Here is a 22,958-nt window from a genome sequence, read left to right as displayed (position 1 = left end):
CAAACCGATTTGCACAAAAATTAAATGTAACTATGATGAGGTGAGTATGTTTAAACATTTAAATGTGTGAAATTTGTTTGTTCAATTCAGGGGGCAATATTCCTTATGATGCTGCCCTCTCACCAATTGAAACTTTCCTGGAGTGAATTTTTTTATTTTTTTTTTACTATTTATAATTTTTTTATCAAAGTTAATGGTAAAAGCAACATATTTTCTTGAAAAAAAACATTTTTTCATCAGTAAACGTATAGTTTACTTCATCACATAGTTTTATAAAAAAAAATAGCGAATGTGCTTGGTAATAAAAGCAGGGGAAGACCAAGGAGAACTCGGCATGATTTTTTCAAGTGTTTCAAATACTTGGCCTTTGGCACGAGAAAACCCAGTGAGGGTACAATATTGCAAATTGTAATTATGTGTATGGTGAAAAATAAATCTGTGAATACACAAAAGATGTTCTCAAAGAATAATTACATTATATATTTTTTTAAATTTTTAGATCTGGTGGCCATTTGTGGAAAAATGTCTTCACAGTGAACACATAGAGCGTATCTGTGGTCCAAATGGAATTGTGGCCAATGATGTATTTGGAGATGCGTACTGCAAATGCCTCCCCATGTATGGAAACCTTGCTGTAAGCAAAGAATAGTTTTATTCAAAATTTCGTATTAAAATAAAAGGGAAATATTTGTGTTTTTATTATTTACAAAAATACTTTAATTTCATACTTTTTCTGTGAGCCTAAGCGGCTCATTATTAGAAATAGGTATCAAATTATGCTTGTGGTAGAGTGGTTTTGAACCAAGAAACTCTGACTCAAGAGTCCGCGACACTAACCACGGGACCACAACCCGACTTAATATATTTTGTTATCATAAATAGATAAAAATAAACTTGTGATTTTTTCAAAATCTTGTCAAATTATTTGCAGATTGCTTTGAAATTTTGACACACCATTGAATTTGAATATGCGCATGTTTTTACCTATCTATATCAATCAAATTGTAGGTGTTATTTTGTTCAAAATCTCAAATCTCAAGTGATTAACCAATTGCTTTGAAATTTTGACAGTGATATTTTTTTTTAAAATAGCTTTTTTGACCTTGTGGTAAAAAAATGCTGGCAAAGCTATTTGTTGAACGTTGTTACACATGCAAAAATTGCCCATGACGGTCAGCATATTTCTTGATAGCTGCTGTCATTCAGTATTTTTTTTTTTCAATTGCATATCCATTGCTTCATAAGCATTGTGAAATTTAACATGTTAGAAATGTTTTTTTTTCTTCTTTCTAATCCTTTTAACCAACTGAGCCACAGTAATGCGTGGCCGGGCACAGCTAGTTAAAAATTATTAGTAGCTCAATTTATGATTTACCAAATGGCATTATTTTTTAAAAATTACTATAAATTTTTATTAAATTTTAATATCTTTTTTCAGTTGCAAGATATGTGCTATTCACTTTTTCAACAAGGCCCTTGTCAAAGCAATGAGATGTTTGTGCCAAAAAATAATTATACACACCTCTCCAATTGCATTTCCAAAAATTATTTACAATCCAAAGAAGGACAGAATGACCAAGAAGTAAATGCATCTGTTTTAGAACCAGAAATTTACAAACAGAAAGTAAACAGCTCTGAAGAAACCGAAAAATATTTAAAGATGGAAGATATTAAGAATGAAGAAATAAGCGAGATTATGGAAGTCAACATGAATGATAATATAACAAAGAAAACTAATGAAGATAGCAATTTAAAGGGGGATATGAAAACTATGATAGACACAAGTATGCAAGACAATCCAGAAAGGACAAATCCTGGTGTAGAATTGGAAGTGCAAGATAATATGGATTCCAAAAAACAAATTGATATAATCAACATATCTGATATATCGCAGGATACCATAACTACACCAACAGATGATGTTACGAATGAACCATATCAAAATGATGAATCAAGTGCAAATTTTAAATATCACGATATAAGAGACAGTGAATCAATATACAATGAAACTAATAAGGAAACAAATTACGTTGTCTTTAAAGCCCACAATTCTGATGGAAGTCAGGGAAGAATATATTCAAAACAGCATCCATCTTTTCATAAGCACAATGGTGAAATTTTCGGCAATCCAGAAAACCAAGAAGAGGGTCACTCGAAAATTATCATTGATCATTTGACATCATTACAAGATATGATTAAACCCAGAGAAAAAGATGAGGAATTACATGACAATGAAAGCAATCGTACCAGTGAAATGGAAGATAAAATTTACCAGGAGTACCAAAATCTATTGAGAATGTTCGCAAATAATCCACCTTTAATTAACTATGAACCTATAAGGATCACCGAGAACCAAGAAGGAGAAATTCAAGGCAAGGAAAGTGCCGAACCGGAAAAACCGCCAGAAATTATCTCAATAAATTTTGAAGACATGGAAGATGTACAGGAAGAATTGACAGTCAACGGTAAGATTTTTGAAGACGAGTTGGTGCATGTGCCAAGGTTTCGTTCGGTTGAACATATCAACCAATTTATACAGGAAAACAGACAATTTCAGGACCGTGTTCAAAGCCAAGAAGACATCGATTCCACTAAAAAAGACAACTGGAAATTCTTTGATTCAGAAAAGAGCCTGGGAGAAGCAGAACCTCCAATTCCTTCCGAAATATTCTCAGATTTGTCTCAGTTTGAAGACAAGGATGATTCACATGATGGGACATTCCCGGATGAACACCAAGAAAAATATGAATCAGAAAATCCTTTTTCGATTCCTTCCATTTCATATGAAGAACAAACGGAATCCAATGAGAAGGAGAATTGGAGATTTCCAGAACTATGATGGGAATTTTTCAGACAAATTTCACAAAATTCCTAACCTAAAATTACCTAACCTAACTGTTATTTTAACTCTTAATCAAGTGCATTCTACCCATACATAAAGTGACCATAAGTCCCGTTTTGAATGGGACTGTCCCGTTTTTAGATACCCTGTCCCGTTGTCTGCAAGTAAAGTTTCGGGATGTCGATATGTCCCGTTTTGAAAAAAAGAGCAACACGCGGTAACAATTTTAAAAAAAGTGTGAAAAATCTACAGTAGTTTGTAGTATAGCCGTTTCATATAACTTTGCTGAACAAATCCTAGCTTGTTTAGTCTTTTCACAGATCAATAATTACAAGACGGAGTACTGTGAAAAGGGATGTTGTTAGTTAAGATAAATTTTTAAAAATCGTGCCAAGAATTATATTCTTATATAAAAGCAAACCCACTTACCTATACTTAAGAAAATTTGTTAATCAGAAAAATTTAAAACATAATTTTTCATATTATTATATTTTTCATATTTTTATATTATTATAATACATAAAAACTATGAAAAAAGATGTGTTTCCTTGAATAACCATACTATTACGTAAGAATTGGTATATGTCCCGTTTTGAGGACAAAAATAAATGGTCAGTTTACCCATACATGAAGTGGATGCTCTGCGTCTCTTTAAGTTTTTATGTACACAACATATACATATTTCTGTTATCCACCCAATGGGTGATATATCGCTCACTCCTTTCAAGAACGTCATAAATCAAAAATCGACAATTTTCAGGTGTGCATGTTTTCGGAATGCCTGGGCAATATCTGGATAATGTACTTTATCCCAGCAAAAGAGGCATATTTTTAACTTGATATTTACCCGCTACAGGGCAGAAAATGTTATTCTTGCATTTTGGAGAAAATGTATTGTTTAATAATTTTTTTAAATATATTAAATATTTTTAAAATGGAGAAAAAACCTTCAGGTTTTACCTAAAAAGATCTGTTGCACAGTAAAAAGTTCAATAAGAGGCTTGATATTTATTTTTAATACACTGTGTTATATTTTAAAACATTAAAAACGTTCTCCTGAAAAATCAAGTTTTTTTGATTTATGACGTTCTTGAAAGGAGTGGGCGATATATATGACCTAAATATTCAGCGTTTGTTTGGTGATTTAGGACTAGCATGCCAACCGTTTGGGTGGATGATGCCGTTAGAATTGAATCTGAGCTTTATACAAAAGTTACCTTTCCTGCGCATGCGCTTTAAGTGTTATCTTGAAGGCCTAGAGATGCAGTTTTTTAAATCACATCCACATCGCAAAAACGACTCTAATAACATTGTCTCCTGGTATGCTAAATAATTCAGAAAGAATTGTATATACTTTTCATGAATCCATCAGCATTTACTTTCATGAATACATCAGCAAAACTTACTTTTTTCATATTTTTTTTTGATATCTCATCAAAGATGAAGAAGAATATGGAAGTCTGCGCATTTACGGGCCTGACGACCGTCATAGGCTGGTTTAATTGATCACTTTACACACGTGTAACATTCACCAATTCTACCCATTATTGACAACCATATTACTCAAATCCTTGGAAGTTCTATATATATGAACCAATTTCGAAACACTGTTCTTGAATCACTAGAACTTCACTAGAGACATCTATTGGTGAGATGAAAAGAAGCTTTTTATTGAGCAAATTAACTGCTATATTTGGAGACATTTGGACACACTAATGTTGTTAATTACTTTTTTCAACCATAGATGTCGCTGCCGAAGTAACACGCAAATCTTTTCAATTGAAATGCTTCATTATTCATGAAAATACAACTTTCCGAAAATTGAATAATGTGGTTGTCAATCATGGGTACAATGGTGAATGTTACAAAGTGTATAAAGTGACACTTAAACTAACTTATGACGGGTCGTTGGCTCTGTAACTGCCTGGACCTCCATATTCTTCTTTATCTATGTTAATGTATCTATAAAAATCTTAAATTTTTTTTTCACTCCATTAATTGTATTATCGATTATTAATTATTGAATTCACATCGTCTGCGAATAAAAATCCCATCTTTAAAATCAAACATGTGAGCCTTGGTTTATTCAAAACCTTAAACTTCTAAAGTTATCCACCGATCACTTTGAAATTATGACACAAAGATTCATTTAAATGTGCAGGCAAAGAAAAACAATTAAGCATTTGTTGTTCTTTACCTGCGACAAGTAAAAGACATGTTTTTTCCGCAATGGCAGCGCCATCTGTTAAACTTAACGGCAACACACGCAATACTAAAAATTACTCATAGAGGACAGCATGTTTTTTGATAGCTGGTAAAATACTGTACATGCACATGTGAAATTAAACATGTGAAATGTGTTTTCTTTTTTTTCCATTTAACCATTTGACTGAGCCACAGTTTAACGTGGCTGGATACAGCTAGTATTACGTAAAACATTAAATCATATAATACACGAGAATATGACATAATATCAATATCAACGTGTCACAATTTAAAAATATCTAGGTCGAAAGTTCAAGGAAAATTTAAGATAATTTTTTTTTGTAATTTAATAATTGTATAAATATTTTTAATGTCAGGCGGTATTTTCTCACGTGAATTAATTTGTATCTAAGACCTCTGAATTTATGGGTATTTCCACACATTATTCTGGGAAGAGATCAAATAACATATATATATATATATATATATATATATATATATATATATATATATATATATATATATATATATATATATATATATATATATACAATACATATAAAATATGTTTTTGTGTCATAAAACATTTGAATAAATTAATTTTACTGCGTTGTTTTCGACATTGTAAATTTCTTCTCATAAGTATCAATGAAAAAAATATGTTGAAAAAAAAATTAACTTTCGTGCCGTTTCTCTGCAGGGGTAGGCAAAGAGAATAGAACGCCACACCGATATTTGCAAACAATTTTCACCTCTTCCACTTTCATGCATTTCCTCATACATCTTCTACTTCTAACCCTTATCCGCACCTAATGGTGCATAGGGCACTGCATTGTATTGACGCAGTATTATCTTGATCGTTACTTACATGAAGGCAAGACGATTACTCCTGCGCTTCAGGGACCAGTCCAGGGTAATATTAAATAAATATTAGAGTGTAAAATCACTAATATTTATTTTCACTCCCCCCTGGGAATCGAACCCGGGACCTCCAGCACGGAAGCTAAACACGCTAACCATTGCACTACGGAGGCGGACCTCATACATACCCGCCGAATATTCATACTCCTGACCTGAACACGCTCAAGCATTTAAAATACTTGACCACACCAAGTTTTCCTCTGCTTCTATTCCAACTACATTCACCCCATAAATTTGTTTTACTATTCTTTCTTCACTCATTCGATTCACATGTCCAAATCATCTCAGGCTTTTTAAAAATTTTATCGATAATGCTTCAGCCTTGCATTCTTTCCTTAATTCACCATTCGAACATCTATCGTACATCGTTTTGCCACATGTCTGAGAGATCGCATTTCAACTGCATTTAGTCTACTTTCATACATTTTTGTCAACTCCTTGCTTTACTTCCATGCATTAGAGATGGAACTAGGACTCTTTTATATACTGCCAGTTTAGCTTTTGCTGATAGGTTTTTGTTTGCTACAAACTGATTTGTGATAAAGCATTATATATACACATTTGTGTCAGGGTATTTTCCAGACAAATTCGACAAAAACGCAGGTAATTATTTGATTCTTGCATACATAATCAAATTCGGCTTAAAATAGCCATATTTTTTGGACTAAAGGTTATATTTAAATAATAATAAAAAATGTTTTGTTTCATAAAAATTATTGATTTATTATGTAATAAAGATTTCGTTGTTTATTTAGCTCACAAAATTAAAATATGTAGGTAAAAAATACAGAAAATTAAGAAAACAACTTACATAGTTGATCAAAATTTTATTTGTAATTTTTACCAGCAAAATATTTGCACTAATGGTAGACATAATTCATTTGCATCCCAAAAATTTTTGTTAATTTTTTTTTAAATTGTTGTATCCTTCAATATAAAAATCTAAGAATTGGCAAGTAGGTACATTCTAAGACTGTAACAATAAACAATACCTAACACATTGTTTGTGGAAAACACATAAAAGTGTCTTTTACATACTGTTGGTATAGAGCGGGAGACGCTTATAAGCACTCTATTTGCTTACTTTTGGTAGAGCGTCTGACTTCAAAAAACATTGTATAGTTCAGAATTGAGTTTGCGGTTACTTGTGATCAGTATACGACCCTAGTTAGTATACCAATTAGGGTCAGGGTTGATGAAAAAATCGCCCACCAACAATGTGTTTACAGATATGGCCTGTGTTTACAAATTTTGTGAAAACCAAGTTTTGTCGGGTCCTGCTTTTTGCATATAGTTTATATGAAACGTGATTATAGTAGATTAACAGTGTGTTCAGAAATATTAATAAATGCGACGAATCTGACATTCAGGCAAAAACGTTGAATAACTGATGACCAAGGTCTCTTCGGACATTACGTTTTCTCCTTTGCAGCCGAAATGCGAGTTCAACATCAAACATTTGCCGTTCCCGTTCAATGGGGCAAATGGAGTCTCTTCAATGAAGATTTTCTCTTGTATTTTACGGCTCCCCTTTTTGAATTCCTCATTTTCTTTCAAACACAAGTCTGAAACGCATTTTCCCAAAGCGGAATTGGGATCGTGCACCAGGACTTTAGAGCTAGGGCACATGGCTTGTTGGTAAATCTTTCCGCAATCTCCATTTTCCTACAAAAAACAATTTGAAATAAAGAAATAATGACATATATATCTAGCACCCAAACTGTATAATTTTGCACTAATTGGTATAAAATTAAAAAATAATTTAATGTTGCTTTATGATATTTAAAGTTGACCCAAGAATTATTTAAAGTTGATCACCCCACCAAAATAAAAATTGTTAATAACATTATTTTTTATATATAACAAACTGTCGGGACTGTCACCCTTACAATGTATTAAGATATTTATTTTATTTATCATATATATATATATATATATATATATATATATATATATATATATATATATATATATATATATATATATATATATATATATATATATATATATATATATATATATATATATATATATATATATATATATATATATATATATATATATATATATATATATATATATATATATATATATATATATATATATATATATATATATATATATATATATATATATATATATATATATATATATATATATATATATATATATATATATTTGTAAATTACATCTATGTGGCCTCACTGACTTTTCCTGTTCTGAGGGTACATTTTACAATATTTATAAAAATTGTTTATGATATTCAATCGAATTCGACATGGCCGAATTATGCAATCTATTTCAGATCTACCTAATACCATTATCCATTTATGAATAGCTTTTTTATACTGAGTTTATTTTTTAATGACTAACGAATAATGGAACCAGGTTGTACAAATTTCTTAAATAATGATCTAAGTTCTTTTCACCAAAAGAGGTATATGTTAAGTTTTATTTGATGTGTTTCTGTGTTTTGGATCGTGTAATTATTTGTATGTCTCTTTGTTAAGTTGTGTTTGATGTGTTTCTGTGTTTTGGATCGTGTGATTCTACGTATGTTACTATAAAGTGTGATAATTGCGATTTGCGTGCTTTGCTGGGAGGTGCTTTCTTGTGTTATAAAATAGTAATTCTTAAATTTAAATGTAAGGATTGTTTTGGCATAAAGTTGTTTTACAAACTCTGTCTTTGCAAACATTCTTCACCTCTTACACATTCACACATCTCTACATGCATTAACATTTGCTTGTATTTAGGAGCAATGAGGTTAACACATTTCGGACGGGTGTTTTTTAAGCCTGCGGACCACTGGGGACGGGATTTGATAATTATGTACATATAGTTAAGACCTTAACAAACAGCTGGTCCATAATATTCAAATAAAAACATTGAATAATTCCTTCTTTTCTGACTTTGAAATGAGGCCGGCGCAGAAGGTAAAAATACCCTTCCCGTCCTTAAGCATCAATCGACCGAACGGGTAGAAATACCTTCCTCGTCCACAGTGTGTTAAGAGTAATGTAAATGAAGAATAAGTCAGAGTAGAAGATTGCTTGGAGTTCAACCAGTTTTGGTCAGTAACAGATCTGTTAATGTCTGAGGGGATAGTGTTGAACTTATGTACTTACTTGGATGGCTCTTGAAATTGGACTGTCACAAGTACACGCTCCGAGATCAAACATGTCAGGATCCAGCAAGTTATTCTCGCCGCAAATATTTTTCTTGGTTGCGTGTGTCCTGAACACACATTCGTTCAGCGCTGGCCACCATGCCTGCAATAAATAAATACATTAAAAAAATGAAAATGCATTGAATTCAGTCTACTTTTTTCCTTCTTAGATACCGCATGATTGACAAGGTTGAAATGCTAGAGGTACAATACGGAGCTAAGGATACAGAGCACTGGGCAGTAGTGGTGTTGTAAAACACAGCAGATCACTTAAACCAGCCTATGACGGTCGTCAGCCCCGTTAATGCCCAGACTTCCATATTCTTCTTCATCTTTGATGAGATGTCAAAAATAATATGAAAATAACTCCTGTAATTGGAGATAATCCAGATTTTGTGAACAAGTATTTGGACACACTCAAAATGTTGTATATAGTATTTATTGATTTGGCGTTTAATTTGTAGAACTCCATTTTTATTTATGTATTAATTTTAAATCAAACACAGATTTTTTGAGTCTACTAAGTTATATTTTATTAACAAAAACACATAAAAAATTAATATTGTGACAATTGTTTCGCCTTGTTAGGGCATTATTGTCACAAGATTTTTTTTTTGTGTTTTTGTTACAACTTAGTAGATTGAAAAAATCTGTTTTGATTTCAAATTAAAACATAAACTATATAGAACACTCAGTTTTCCCGTCCCGAGGGTACATATTACAATATTTATTTATAAAACTATATGTATGAAAATTGTTTATGATATGCAATCAAATACAACATGGCCGAATGATATGATCTATTTCAGATCTACCCACAAATATTATCCATTTATGAACAGCTTTTTTCTACATAATTTATTTTTTTAATGCAGAAAGCAAGGGGGCTACCGAACTATCCTTCTAAAAGAACCCATCAGTTGGTACAATGAAACCCGGTCACTGGTCAAATAAAATATATATGGAAAATATATATACATCGTTGTTGTTTTATTATATAAACTGCAGTTCTACCAAGAAATGTCAGAAATGCAATAATGCAACAAGCCATGGGCTCTAAATCCAAAGTTCTGGTCCACAATTCCAATTCTGCTCTAGGAAAATATCATTATATTTTATAAAATGCAGTTTCACCAAGAAATGTTGTGACAAAACTTAAATCTAAGAAAAAGATGAACATTAAGAGTTACTCAAAATATATTTTGTATATTAAAAGCCATGTTAACTTTGTGGTATGGCAATATAACACTCTCCTCATCGTTCATACTTTGTTTTATGTAATACCACTTCATCATCAGGTCAAATGTAGACTAAAGTGAAATTTTTATGGTCTGATATTTATACAAAACTAAAATTTGAACTCCGGTTGTCAGGAAGTAGTGTTTTTCAAAGTGGTATTACACAAAGTGAACAATGAATGATAAGGGGAATGTTATACTTAAAATCCTTTCACAACTCAGTGAACGATGAATGATAAGGGGAGTGTTATACTTAAAATCATTTCACAACTCACATGTCCTATTTGGCAACGTTGCTTGTGACAGACAGGTTCAACTGGGAATTGCTTTCCCCTCTTGGACTCTTCCGGCAGCTCCAGGATGAGGACCTCATTCTGCGCGCACAGTTTCGAGGGATTGTTAAGGTCGTGGCACTCTTCTCTGAACCAGATCGACCCTTTGGTGCACTTGGTGCCGACCCATTTCTCGACCGCCATTTTGGCCTTGATGTTATATGATACGTTGGGCACATCCGGCAGATCCAGGGTAGTGATCACGCCGAATCGGGCAGGAACGGGATCCACCGCCATCATGACTGAGATATTCACCATCAGAAATAAGGAGACTGTAAGCCAACGCATTGTTGAAGCCATGTTTGAGGTTTATCTATAAGCAAAAATACATCCAATGAAATTACGTACATTTATATGTAATTTTATGATATTATTAGTAAATAATTACATTTAAATGTGTGGGCAGAAGACAGATCTCCTGGTGCCGGAAAAAATATGGTCTCAGATCAAAAATACGTATGGAAGAAAAGTTCATTATGCGCATTCTTATACGTTCCTCTTTTATTCAAATGAAATATTACTTATCAACAAGATTGTATGTTTAAATATATTTAATTTTTAAAATGTAATTAATATTTAATTAAAATATGAATTTAACACAAATTATAAGAGAACTCAAAAGCACATTATAAAGAATTGCAAAGAAGATACTTTTGGATACACACATTCATGATAATATCCAAAAGTACATTCTTCACAATTCTAAAGAATGTAATTTAAGAATGCAATTTAAGGTACATATATTCATAACAATACCCAAAAGTACATTTTTCACAATTCTAAAGAATGTAATTTAATAATGCAATTTAAGGTACATATATATTCATAACAATACCCAAAAGTACATTTTTCACAATTCTAAAGAATGTAATTTAATAATGCAATTTAAGGTACATATATTCATAACAATACCCAAAAGTACATTTTTCACAATTCTAAAGAACGTAATTTAAGAATGCAATTTAAGGTACATATATACTCCTAACAATACCCAAAAGTACATTTTTCACAATTCTAAAGAATGTAATTTAATAATGCAATTTAAGGTACATATATTCATAACAATACCCAAAAGTACATTTTTCACAATTCTAAAGAACGTAATTTAAGAATGCAATTTAAGGTACATTTATACTCATAACAATACCCAAAAGTACATTTTTCACAATTCTAAAGAATGTAATTTAATAATGTAATTTGAGGTACATATATTCATAACAATACCCAAAAGTACATTTTTCACAATTCTAAAGAACGTAATTTAAGAATGCAATTTAAGGTACATATATACTCCTAACAATACCCAAAAGTACATTTTTCACAATTCTAAAGAATGTAATTTAAGAATGCAATTTAAGGTACATATATTCATAACAATACCTAAAAGTACATTTTTCACAATTCTAAAGAATGTAATTTAATAATGTAATTTTAGGTACATATATTCATAACAATACCCAAAAGTACATTTTTCACAATTCTAAAGAATGTAATTTAATAATGCAATTTAAGGTACATATATATTCATATCAATACCCAAAAGTACATTTTTCACAATTCTAAAGAATGTAATTTAAGAATGCAATTTAAGGTATATTCATAACAATACCCAAAAGTACATTTTTCACAATTCTAAAGAATGTAATTTAAGAATGTAATTTTAGGTACATATATTCATAACAATACCCAAAAGTACATTTTTCACAATTCTAAAAAATGTAATTTAAGAATGCAATTTAAGGTATATTCATAACAATACCAAAAGTACATTTTTCACAATTCTAAAGAATGTAATTTAAGAATGTAATTTAAGGTACATATATTCATAACAATACCCAAAAGTACATATCGCTCACTCCTTTCAAGAACGTCATAAATCAAAATTTGACAATTTTCAGTTGTGAATGTTTTCGGAATGCCCATAAAATGTACTATATCCCAGCAAAAGCGGCATATTTTTAACTTAATATTTACCTGCTACAGGGCAGAAAGTGTTGTTTTTGCATTTTGAAGAAAAGGTATTGTTTAATTATTTTTATCAAAAAACTAAATATTTTTCAAATGGAGAAAAAAACTTCAGATTTTACCTAAAAAGATCTGTTGCACAGTAAAAAGTTCAGTAAGTGGCTTGATATTTATTTTTAATACATTGTATTATATTCTTCAACTTTAAAAACATTCTCCTGAAAAATCAAGTATTTTGATTTATGACGTTCTTGAAAGGAGTGAGCGATATTTCACAAATGTAAAGAATGTAATTTTCGGTAAACATATTCATATTAATACCCAAAAGTATATTATTTACAATTTTAAAGAACACGCTTTTGGGCACTAACAAAAATGCCGCTTTAAAATGATCCAAAATCATTATTATTAAACATTTTAAAATTATTATATATGTAAAAGTTTTTTTTTCTTTTACAATTGGTAAGTAATGATTTCATTTAAAGAAAATACCAGTGTGTAAGAATGCCCACAATAAACATTTTTCCTTTAAACCTTAATTATCCTGAAACATGTTTATATGACTTACTGAATTCTGCTAATATGGTCTTCATAATGCATATAAAACACCAAAATCTGACATTGGTAAATATTTCTAACACCAGGTCTGGGAATTATACTAAACGAAGCTTTCAAACAGTTATATTATTATTGGGTCATCAACCAGTAAGATAACTTACCTAGAAATTCAGTTGTAACCCACAGTGACACCGCTCAGTGTTGACCCACCAATGTTTGGTGACGAACTGACTAAAATTATTCAGAGTTTTTAGTATACTATAGAATTATTACCCCCACCAGTATTCTCATAAGTACATAGGTGATTATATTTCTCAGAAACATGATGTTTATCTTATCAGAGTTGGATTGGGAACAAAAAATCATAAATACATATTGGAATATTTTTTTCCCCCTTTATTAACCGCTGTAGCCGATTTGTACATCATTTATCACATATTGTTTACTTATGGAAGTCTGGGCATTTACGGGGCTGACGACCGTCATCGGCTGGTTTAAGTGATCACTTTACACACGTGTAACATTCACCAATTCTACCCATGAGATGTCAAAAAATAATATAAAAATAACTCCTGTAATTGGAGATAATCCAGATTTTGTGAACAAGTATTTGGACACACTCAAAATGTTGTATATTGTTTACTTTATAATAAAATAATATATTTTCACATAATTTCTGTTTGAAGTACTTACTTTGTGATTTTCCATTTTATAAATAAATGTAACTTTGTATTAAATTACAGCGATTTTAAAACAAAGTTACATTTTAATTATAATATATTTTCTCTTTTTAGTTTATTATTGGTTCCAAATTATCCAAGCAAGGATGAACATTATAACGACAAGGAATTATGAATTAGCTTGAAATATTGTAATAACTATCGCTTTATAGTTGTCCGCCTCCGTAGTGTAATGGTCAGCACGCTCGGCTACCGTTCAGGAGGTCACGGGTTCGATTCCCAGGGGGGGGTAAAATAAATATGAGTGATTTTTTCACTGTAATATTTATTCAATATTACCCTGGACTGGTACCTGAAGCGGAGGGCTTATCGCCTGTCTTTCATGTGTAAAAACGATCAAGATAATACTGCGTTTATATGACGGAGTGCCCTATGCACCATTGGGGTGCGGATAAGGGTTTTATTATTATTATTATTATAGTTAGGAAGTGACATATTCCAGATATCAATATGGTTTGCGAAATCATTGCTGAGGTTAACAAAAATAAATGGAAAAAATTGTCAAGTAGGTATCGTTTTCATTTTATTTTTATTCTTCTTCTCACCCTTGTCCGCACCCAATGGTGCATAGGGCACTGCATCGTATTGACTAAGTGTTATCTAGATCATTAACACATGAAGGAAAGGTGATCAGCCCTCCGCTTCAGGGACCAGTCCAGGGTAATATTAAATAAATATTAGAATGTAAAATCACTAATGTTTACTTTCACCCGCCGCCATTGGAATCGAACTCGGGACCTCCAGCACGGTAGCTAAACATGATAACCATTTTCATCATTAACACATGAAGATAGTGATCAGCCCTCCGCTTCAGGTACCAGTCCAGAGTTATATTGAATATATATAGGAGTGAAAAAAATCACTTATATTTATTTGACCCCACTGGGAATTGAATCCAGGTCCTCCAGTACGGTAGCCTGGATTTTTATATTCAACATAATTTGACAGACGTGTGAGACTAAAGATGTCATACGATGGAGTAGAAAAAGAGGAAGATTTTGGAGAGACCATATTTATAAGATGGATGAATTAAGGATCCCATACATTGCGGCTAACGATATATCACCGACACGTGTTAAAAAAAAACATGTTTTTACCTGTAACATGTTACAAATGCAACGTTATGTCGAAATTTCATATCAATGGGCAAATAATTTAAGAAGATTCAACATTTTGAACAAACTAACATTTGCATTTTTTATATGGATTGACAATATAATTACTTTATTACATAAATTTATTTAAATCCTTAATTAAGTGTGGCAAATAATATTTAAATAAAAAAATTCTGTATTCTTTCTGTGAAGGTTCGCGCCAACCAGGACGACCACTGCTAACAATTTGTCAGCAGTTCTCATCTGAACTTCGGGACGCGGACCTAACTTAGGGGGATGCAAGGGAGCTGGTGGCCAACAGAAAAGCCTGAAGACGGTTTGTGGACTCCTTATGCTCCACATAGGGAGCGGATATGGTTTAATAATATAATTCTTTCTGTGTGGGATATTTGAAAATTTAAAAAAATATTTTCGATAAATTGATATTTTATGAAAATACACTTTTTTGTATCTGGCAATACTTTTCACTAAAGCCATCACTAGAAAAAATTGCCCACATTTAATGTGTTGACTAATATTAAGGAAATCCAGAATATGATTCGATAAAAAACATTTTTAAAAATGACAGTCACCCATTGTACTAAATGCGGTAGTGTTAAATTTACCATAACCAACCATTACATAGATCCACGAAGCGTAGCTACACCATGGCTTTAAAACTTTCAAATAGTCTAAATAGTTCATTGAGTAAAATAATTTATATTTATTTACTAGGTGTCTTAACTTGAGACAAACATATTTTGTTTTTTATAGAAGTATCTAAAAAAAAATATTTTATTTCAGGTACTCTCTTCTAAAAATATATATATGAAGTAATTCTGAATAAATGTTACCGTTGTTTAATTAGATTAAGCTTTATACTTCACGAATTCTCAATTGAGGGCATCACAGTCAGCCAAACTCCAAATCTTTCAATAAAACAACTAACATACGAAGATAATGCATCATAAGTGCATACATGGCTTTTTTTTAAAACAAAAAAGGTCCTGTAACTCAATTCATGTCAAGCTTTTTATTAAAACAAATTATATTCAAATCAAATTAAAAGCAGATTTTCCTATCGTTTTGACTAATTATATAAAATTAGATTGTAATTACGAAATCGTTAACATTGTTTCGTTTAGGTAATTGATTTAGATAATTAAAAAAAATGTATGTATCCGTAAAAAAAGGTAACGGAACGTTGTACCACCCATAAGGGTATGTAAAAACATAGAAAAAAAACCCTGAATGCATATGTACATCTTGCAAAAAGAATTGCATTATGGATGTTCGAAAATGGGAAGAATGGTAAAGTGTATAAAGTAATCGCTTAATACAACTAAATGACAAGTCGTAAGCCTTGGGATGCTCAGATTTCCATCTTCTTTCATTTAAAAATATAAAAATGCTTTGTCTTAAGTTGAGAATCCTACTATAAATATTGATATATAATCCGTAGAGGGAATAATCTGGTGTTTGAAAATGCTAAAATAATTAACACATTGTTTGCGAGAAACATTTAAAAGCGTCATTTACAAACTGTTGATGTCAGCAGAAGATGCTTATAAGCGTTCTATTTGCTTTCTTTTGGCAGAGCGCGAGAGATGCCAAAAAATATTTTACAGATCAAAACTAGGTTCGCGGTTACTTGTGATTAGAATAGAACCCTAATTAATAAACAAATTATGGTCGGGGTTGATGAAAAAACCGTCCGACACTAATGTAATGTGTATAAGCTTTGTAAATTTCTGATTCACTTCTGTCAGTAACACAAAGGTATCCAATTATTAAGTTGACACTATGCAGGTATATATATTATAATAAAAAAAAGTGTTATGACTATAAGCTGAACTCGAAAAACAATTTTTTTTCCAAGATAATTTTCCTTTTACGTTTATAATTATATATTTGCCACATCATTTTACATGACAATGATTTCATAATTTTTTATAAAGACTATTAGCATAATAATATATGTACATTTTTGGGGAGGTCCGTGTCTTGTAGGCGACTATAGTTTAGAGACGAGAAGGAATGTGTATTTGATTACGCATTTTTATCGATTGTTGCGCAGTATGATCGATAACCTTGAAATTGTCTGGAACATTGGTCTGTCTGTTCCCGATAGTTGCCTAAGACAGCGTCGGCATAGATTGTTTCACATTCCTATATACAGGACCAACCTGCCGATGGTTATGCCTGTAGGAAGAGCTGCCGCTATGCTGAACAATATCACCCCGGATACTGATCAGTTATATGTGTCTGAAGGGGTTTTCTAAAGAGTGATTCTTCTACATCTTTAAGAAGAGCGTTCTTGCTTACTTTATAATTTTGTTTTTTAATGTATACGCTCTAAATTTTAGTTTGTAATGTAAATGTTAATTATTATTTAAAGTTAGTTAGTTAAAAAATTTAAAGCTAAATTGTTCGAAATCTTATAAACCTAAAAAAGTAATTCCCTGTCCTTTCCTTTTCTTCCTTTGCTTTTCTTCTTTTCCTTTCACTGCCATCTCCTTTTCTCTTTATCCCATTCTTGTTTCATGTCTCTTCCTTTATATAGACCTCTTTTATGCATAGTTGTGAAAAACTATAATTGGTACTCATGATTTAATTTTTTGTATTCTGATGTATCATATATTGTAACTGTTGTTCTTCCTTCCAATAAAAAAAAAAAATATTGAACAAATTGAAAATGAATTGAAATTGAAACCTGATAACGCAACACAGGGGTAAATTGTGCAACCCAAGCAATATGATAATTCACAAAAAATATATTTTTTAATGAATTTAATGAGTGATGCCCTTGAGGTAGTGTTTAAGGAAAAATATATTAAAAGAACAATGGATATGAAAAACTGATTTTGTCAAAATATGTCCAGGTCATGGTTTAAGAATCTTTTTACTTCTAAAGGCCATATTTATTTATCTGATTAAACATAAGGTCAATTTCATTTCAAGTCAATCCATCAACTTTTTTAGTTTTGGGGACACAAACATATAAAAGCTAAATTGTCATGTATAATTATTTTTTGACATCTCATGAAAGATGAAGAAGAATATGGAAGTCTGGGCATTTACGGGGCTGACGGCCGTCATAGGCTGGTTTAAGTGATCACTTTACACACGTGTAACATTCACCAATTCTACCCATTATTGATAACCAACCACACTACTCAAATTCTTGGAAGTTCTATATATATGAACCAATTTTAAACATTGTTCTTGAATCACTAGAACTTTACTAGAGACATCTATTGGTGAGGTGAAAAGAAGCTTTTTACTGAGCAGAAACTCTTTTATTAGTATGTACGTAAATACCCAGACTTCCATATTCATCTTCATCTTATGAGATGTCAAAAAATAATATGAAAAATACTCCTATAATTGGAGATAATCCAGATTTGTGAACAAGTATTTAGACACACTCAAAATGTTGTTAATGTATAATTATAGTAACTATTTTTTTAAATTTATGTGCGTCCCATCATGACATAGGGATTGTATACAGAGCAGACACCGCAGTAACAAAAAACTCTCTAAGAGTGTCAGAAATGAAGACTCTAAGGAGCATATCTGGCAAAAGTCTACGAGATAGAACAAGGAACACCAGGATAAGAGAAATATGCAAGATTGAAGACATTGTTAGGTGGGGAAGGCAACGAAGAAGACAGTGGTATGCGCATGTAAGGAGAATGGAACCATCCGGACTCCCCCACATTGCATCTCACAGCAAACCCCAAGGTAGACAACTCCTGGGCAGATCGCCAAAGAGATGGATTGACTGGTAGGAATTGACATCGCAGGAGGCTAATCCCTTTTAAAAACAGGCCGCAAGGCCTACACAAAGAAGAGTTTTTTAAAAAAAACAAAATATGTTTTTTATTTCATCATTTGTTTTAAATTAAATTATATATTAATAATAATAATAAAACCCTTATCCGCACCCCAATGGTGCATAGGGCACTGCTTCATATAAACGCAGTGTTATCTTGATCATTTACACATGAAGGAAAGGTGATCAGCCCTCCGCTTCAGGTACCAGTCCAGGGTAATATTGAATAAAATCACAAATATTTATTTTACCCCCCTTGGGAATCGAACCCGGGACCTCCAGAACGGTAGCCGAACGTGCTGACCACTACACTACGGAGGCGGACAAGAATAATTATTTATTAAATATTATATCGCAATAAGCAAACATAACTTTATAGTATTTCTATAACTATATGTATAGTTATTTCCACTTTTATTTGATCGGGTTTTCTCATTACCAATATCACCAGTCTCATGATAGTGGTAATGACGAAACCCGGTCCCTGGTCAAATAAAATAAAAGTAGAGAAAAAACTATATGGTTTTAGTTTTGTTTTATAAAATGCAGTTCCACCAAGAAATGTCAGTATAAATCTTTTAAAAAACAACGGATTTCTCTGTATTTTGTTTGCCCAGGGACTGAGTGTTGATGTTTTTTTGAAAGCTATATTTATTTAAGGATATATCGTAACACACAAATATTTTGTCCATGCTGTTGACTTATTGAGTTTTAATATTCATCGCACATACTCACGTAAAGTGCTTTTATACCCAAAAAATCAATATTAATTTTGGCATGTGTCAATACACTGCTTACTAATTGAATAAGCCCATAATTTTTTATTTGTTTGAAAAATGTTCATCTTTTAATTCGAGTGTTGTGGAAGTTATTATGACAAAAATTATTGATGGCTTATTGTACCTGGCCACGAGTTGCTGTGGCTCAGCCTGGTTGGATGGAAAAGAAAGAAAAGAGCATATGAAAACATGCGTATATCTAAATCCAATATTGTGTCAAAATTTCAAAGCAACTGCTAAAAAGCAATAACCTTAGATTAAAAATTTTAAACAAAGGAACATTTACAACATTTTGAGTGTGTCCAAATACTTGTTCACAAATTCTGAATTATCTCCAATTACGGGAGTTATTTTTTTGACATCTCATCAAAGATGAAGAAGAATATGGAAGTCTGGGCATTTACGGGGCTGACGACCGTCATAGGCTGGTTTAAGTGATCACTTTACACACGTGTAACATTCACCAATTCTACCCATTATTGACAACCACACTACTCAAATTCTTGGAAGTTCTACATATATATATGAACCAATTTAGAAACCTTGTTCTTGAATCACTAGAACTTCACTAGAGACATCTATTGGTGAGATGTAAAGAAGCTTTTTACTAAGCAGAAACTCTTATATTAGTATGTGAGATCCGAATCCTGGATTATAATTTTAAAAAAAAAAAAAAAAAAAAAAAAAAAATAATAATAATAAGGAACATTTATATTTTTCATACTATTTTTTGACATCTCATCAAAAATGAAGAAGAATATGGAAGTCCGGGCATTTGCAGGGCCCTGTAAATGCTTAGACTTCCGTATTCTTCTTCATCTTTGATGAGATGTCAAAAAATAATATGAAAATAACTCTTGTAATTGGAGATAATCCAGATTTTGCGAACAAGCATTTGGACACACTCAAAATGTGTATGTAAATTTATATTTTTACTGACACCTCAATGTGGATGAAGAAGAATATGGAAGTATGGGTATTTACAGGGCTTACAATCTGCCATAGGCTGGTTTAAGTGATCCCTTTATACGGATCTAGCATCTAGCATGCAGCATTCTACATTCTACCCATGATTGACAACCATACTACTCAAATTTCGGAACTTGTATGTACCTATCCTTTAATTGAATATTCTTTCACATGTGAGTCCTTGGCAGCATCTTTGGTTGAATTGAGTAAGTTTTTTATTTATTTAGCAGAGACCCTTATGAAATGTATGAAAGATTCTTTCTGAATTATTTTACATACTAGAAAGCGCCTGAAAATATAATTATTAATTTTTATTAAATATATAATTTGACCAGTTATTTACAATATTTTCAGTGTGTCTAAATCTCTCTATCTCTTATTATTTATTTTAAAATCCCTCTTATTCCTCATTTTTTTATGAAGTTTCACTTCTTTCACGTGTACGGCACTGCATGCACAATTTTTTTTGCAATTATGTTTGTTTTTTTATATTTTTTATGATTAATATAATACTTCCTTTATGAAATATTATATTAACTTAATAGCAAAATAAATAAATTACTTTTGAGATGTTATCACACGATAAAAATAATGATAAGAATTAGATAACAGGATTATATTATTAATGAAATAACACACTTCAGTTGATTTTCCTACAGTAACAACAGCAATACAAAATAAATAAATAAAATAACAATAAAAAAATGCAAGTGCAGCAACGTACTTGGAATAAAAATGAAATTTCTAAAAACATAAAAAATAACAGAGATTTCATGTGTGAGGGAGGCAGTTAGGGCGTTTGTGCACTACCCGGAATTTTACCGTCTGGCACTTCAGTTAGTGTGATAAACGATGATTGGCTTGGATTGGCTTGTGCTTCTGTCCATCTTTCTTCGGATCGGTGCTCTTGATCGATGCGTGAACACGTTGCGCGTAAATTCGATCGCGCTAAACTGTCATAGTCGCTTTTATTTTTCAAAACCGGACTGCCGGATGGTAAAATTCCTTGTAGTGCACAAGCTCTATTATCTTTTGTCAGCACACTCGGCTACCGTAATAGAGGTCCCGGGTTCGATTCCCAGGGGGGATCAAATAAATACATGTGATTTTTTTCACTCTAATATTTATTCAATATTACCCTGGACTGGTATCTGAAGCGGAGGGCTAATCACCTTTCCTTCATGTGTTTATGATTGAGATAACGCTGCGTTTATATGATGCAGTGCCCTATGCACCATCGGGTGCAGATGAGAGTTTGAAGAATAAGAAAACTTAACGATTTTTTCCAAAATTGCAATTATTAGATATTAAAAAAAAAATCATTGTATTTAAGTTTACTTACTCGTATTTTTAAAAAAGACATGTATTTTTTGCTCGTACCATTTGAAAATCAAAGCTACAATGTGAGAAAAGTAAATATTATTATAAGCAAATTTAAACGAGAAAAACATGTATTGAAAATAGGTAGATACCTTACCCACTGATTCAATAATAAAACAAGGTGTTTAAAAAAATTGTGAATCACAATATTTTACAACTTCGTTATAATTTATTGATGCAAGAGATTTTCATATACATAAAAAAATATGTAGGTATGTACAAAGTTTTAGTCATCGAATGAATAATTATACAAATTTTAAGCTTCTAGAATTACACAGAAGGTGATGACATTTTTTAAAGGATTAATTTGTGTTTTTGCAATCATAAAAATATGTTATAAAAACATGTACCAAGTACCAATGTATTTTTCTAATTTACGATGGTTTTTCCATTTTTTTTCTAAAATTAATTTAATGAACAAATAGTATCCTTGTTCTCATAAAGCAGTGTAAATAACCAAGTACATTTTTATAATATTCTATTATTAGTTTCATCTTGTTTGCAATATTTCTTACAACAAAAGACATCATCGAAAATGGTGTTGCCTCATTTACTTATTACCTTTAACACACATACACAAACATATCATATTCATACAGTAGAAAGTGACCAAGTGCAATTTTTTTACAAAAACGTGATTATTAACTATTTGATATCTTAATAAACCGTATCCGCTCCCTAGGTGAGACATATGGAGTCCACAAACTGTCTCCAGGCTTTTCTGTCGGCTGCCAGCTCCCTTGCATCCTCCCAAGTCAGATCCGCGTCCCGAAGTTCTGACGAGAACTGCCGACGAATTGTCAGCAGTGGTCGTCCTGGGCGGCGCGAACCTGATGCCTTGTAAAAGAGGCAAGCTTGATTAAGGCTCTCAGGAGGCATGCGGAATGTGATCATTGACTATTTGATATCTTACTAGCTTAATAATGCCCTG

The 22,958-nt window shown here is 31.6% G+C and overlaps 2 protein-coding genes across 2 annotated transcripts; one reads left to right on the top strand and one right to left on the bottom strand.

Moving 5' to 3' along the window:
• The first annotated feature begins 503 nt into the window (after positions 1 to 503).
• LOC148312704 (uncharacterized) lies at positions 504 to 3,071 on the top strand. The gene is made up of 2 exons (XM_088274834.1): positions 504 to 634; positions 1,439 to 3,071. The coding sequence occupies exons 1-2, from the start codon at positions 617 to 619 to the stop codon at positions 2,837 to 2,839; spliced, it is 1,419 nt and encodes a 472-aa protein (XP_088130960.1). The 5' UTR covers positions 504 to 616; the 3' UTR covers positions 2,840 to 3,071.
• A 3,594-nt stretch (positions 3,072 to 6,665) lies between these two features.
• On the bottom strand, positions 6,666 to 13,459 carry LOC148312703 (uncharacterized). The gene is made up of 4 exons (XM_088274653.1): positions 13,392 to 13,459; positions 10,651 to 11,020; positions 9,097 to 9,240; positions 6,666 to 7,633 (listed from the first exon to the last, which is right to left on the bottom strand). Exons 2-4 carry the CDS (start codon positions 11,005 to 11,007, stop codon positions 7,310 to 7,312), a joined length of 825 nt encoding a protein of 274 aa, XP_088130779.1. The 5' UTR covers positions 11,008 to 11,020; positions 13,392 to 13,459; the 3' UTR covers positions 6,666 to 7,309.
• Positions 13,460 to 22,958: the final 9,499 nt, after the last annotated feature.

The sequence above is a fragment of the Brachycentrus maculatus genome, unplaced genomic scaffold, assembly GCF_059751285.1.
Source record: "Brachycentrus maculatus isolate JH-2025_06_01 unplaced genomic scaffold, ASM5975128v1 h1tg000035l, whole genome shotgun sequence".
Lineage (NCBI taxonomy): Eukaryota > Metazoa > Arthropoda > Insecta > Trichoptera > Brachycentridae > Brachycentrus > Brachycentrus maculatus.
This window is presented reverse-complemented; position numbering and strand designations above follow the sequence as displayed.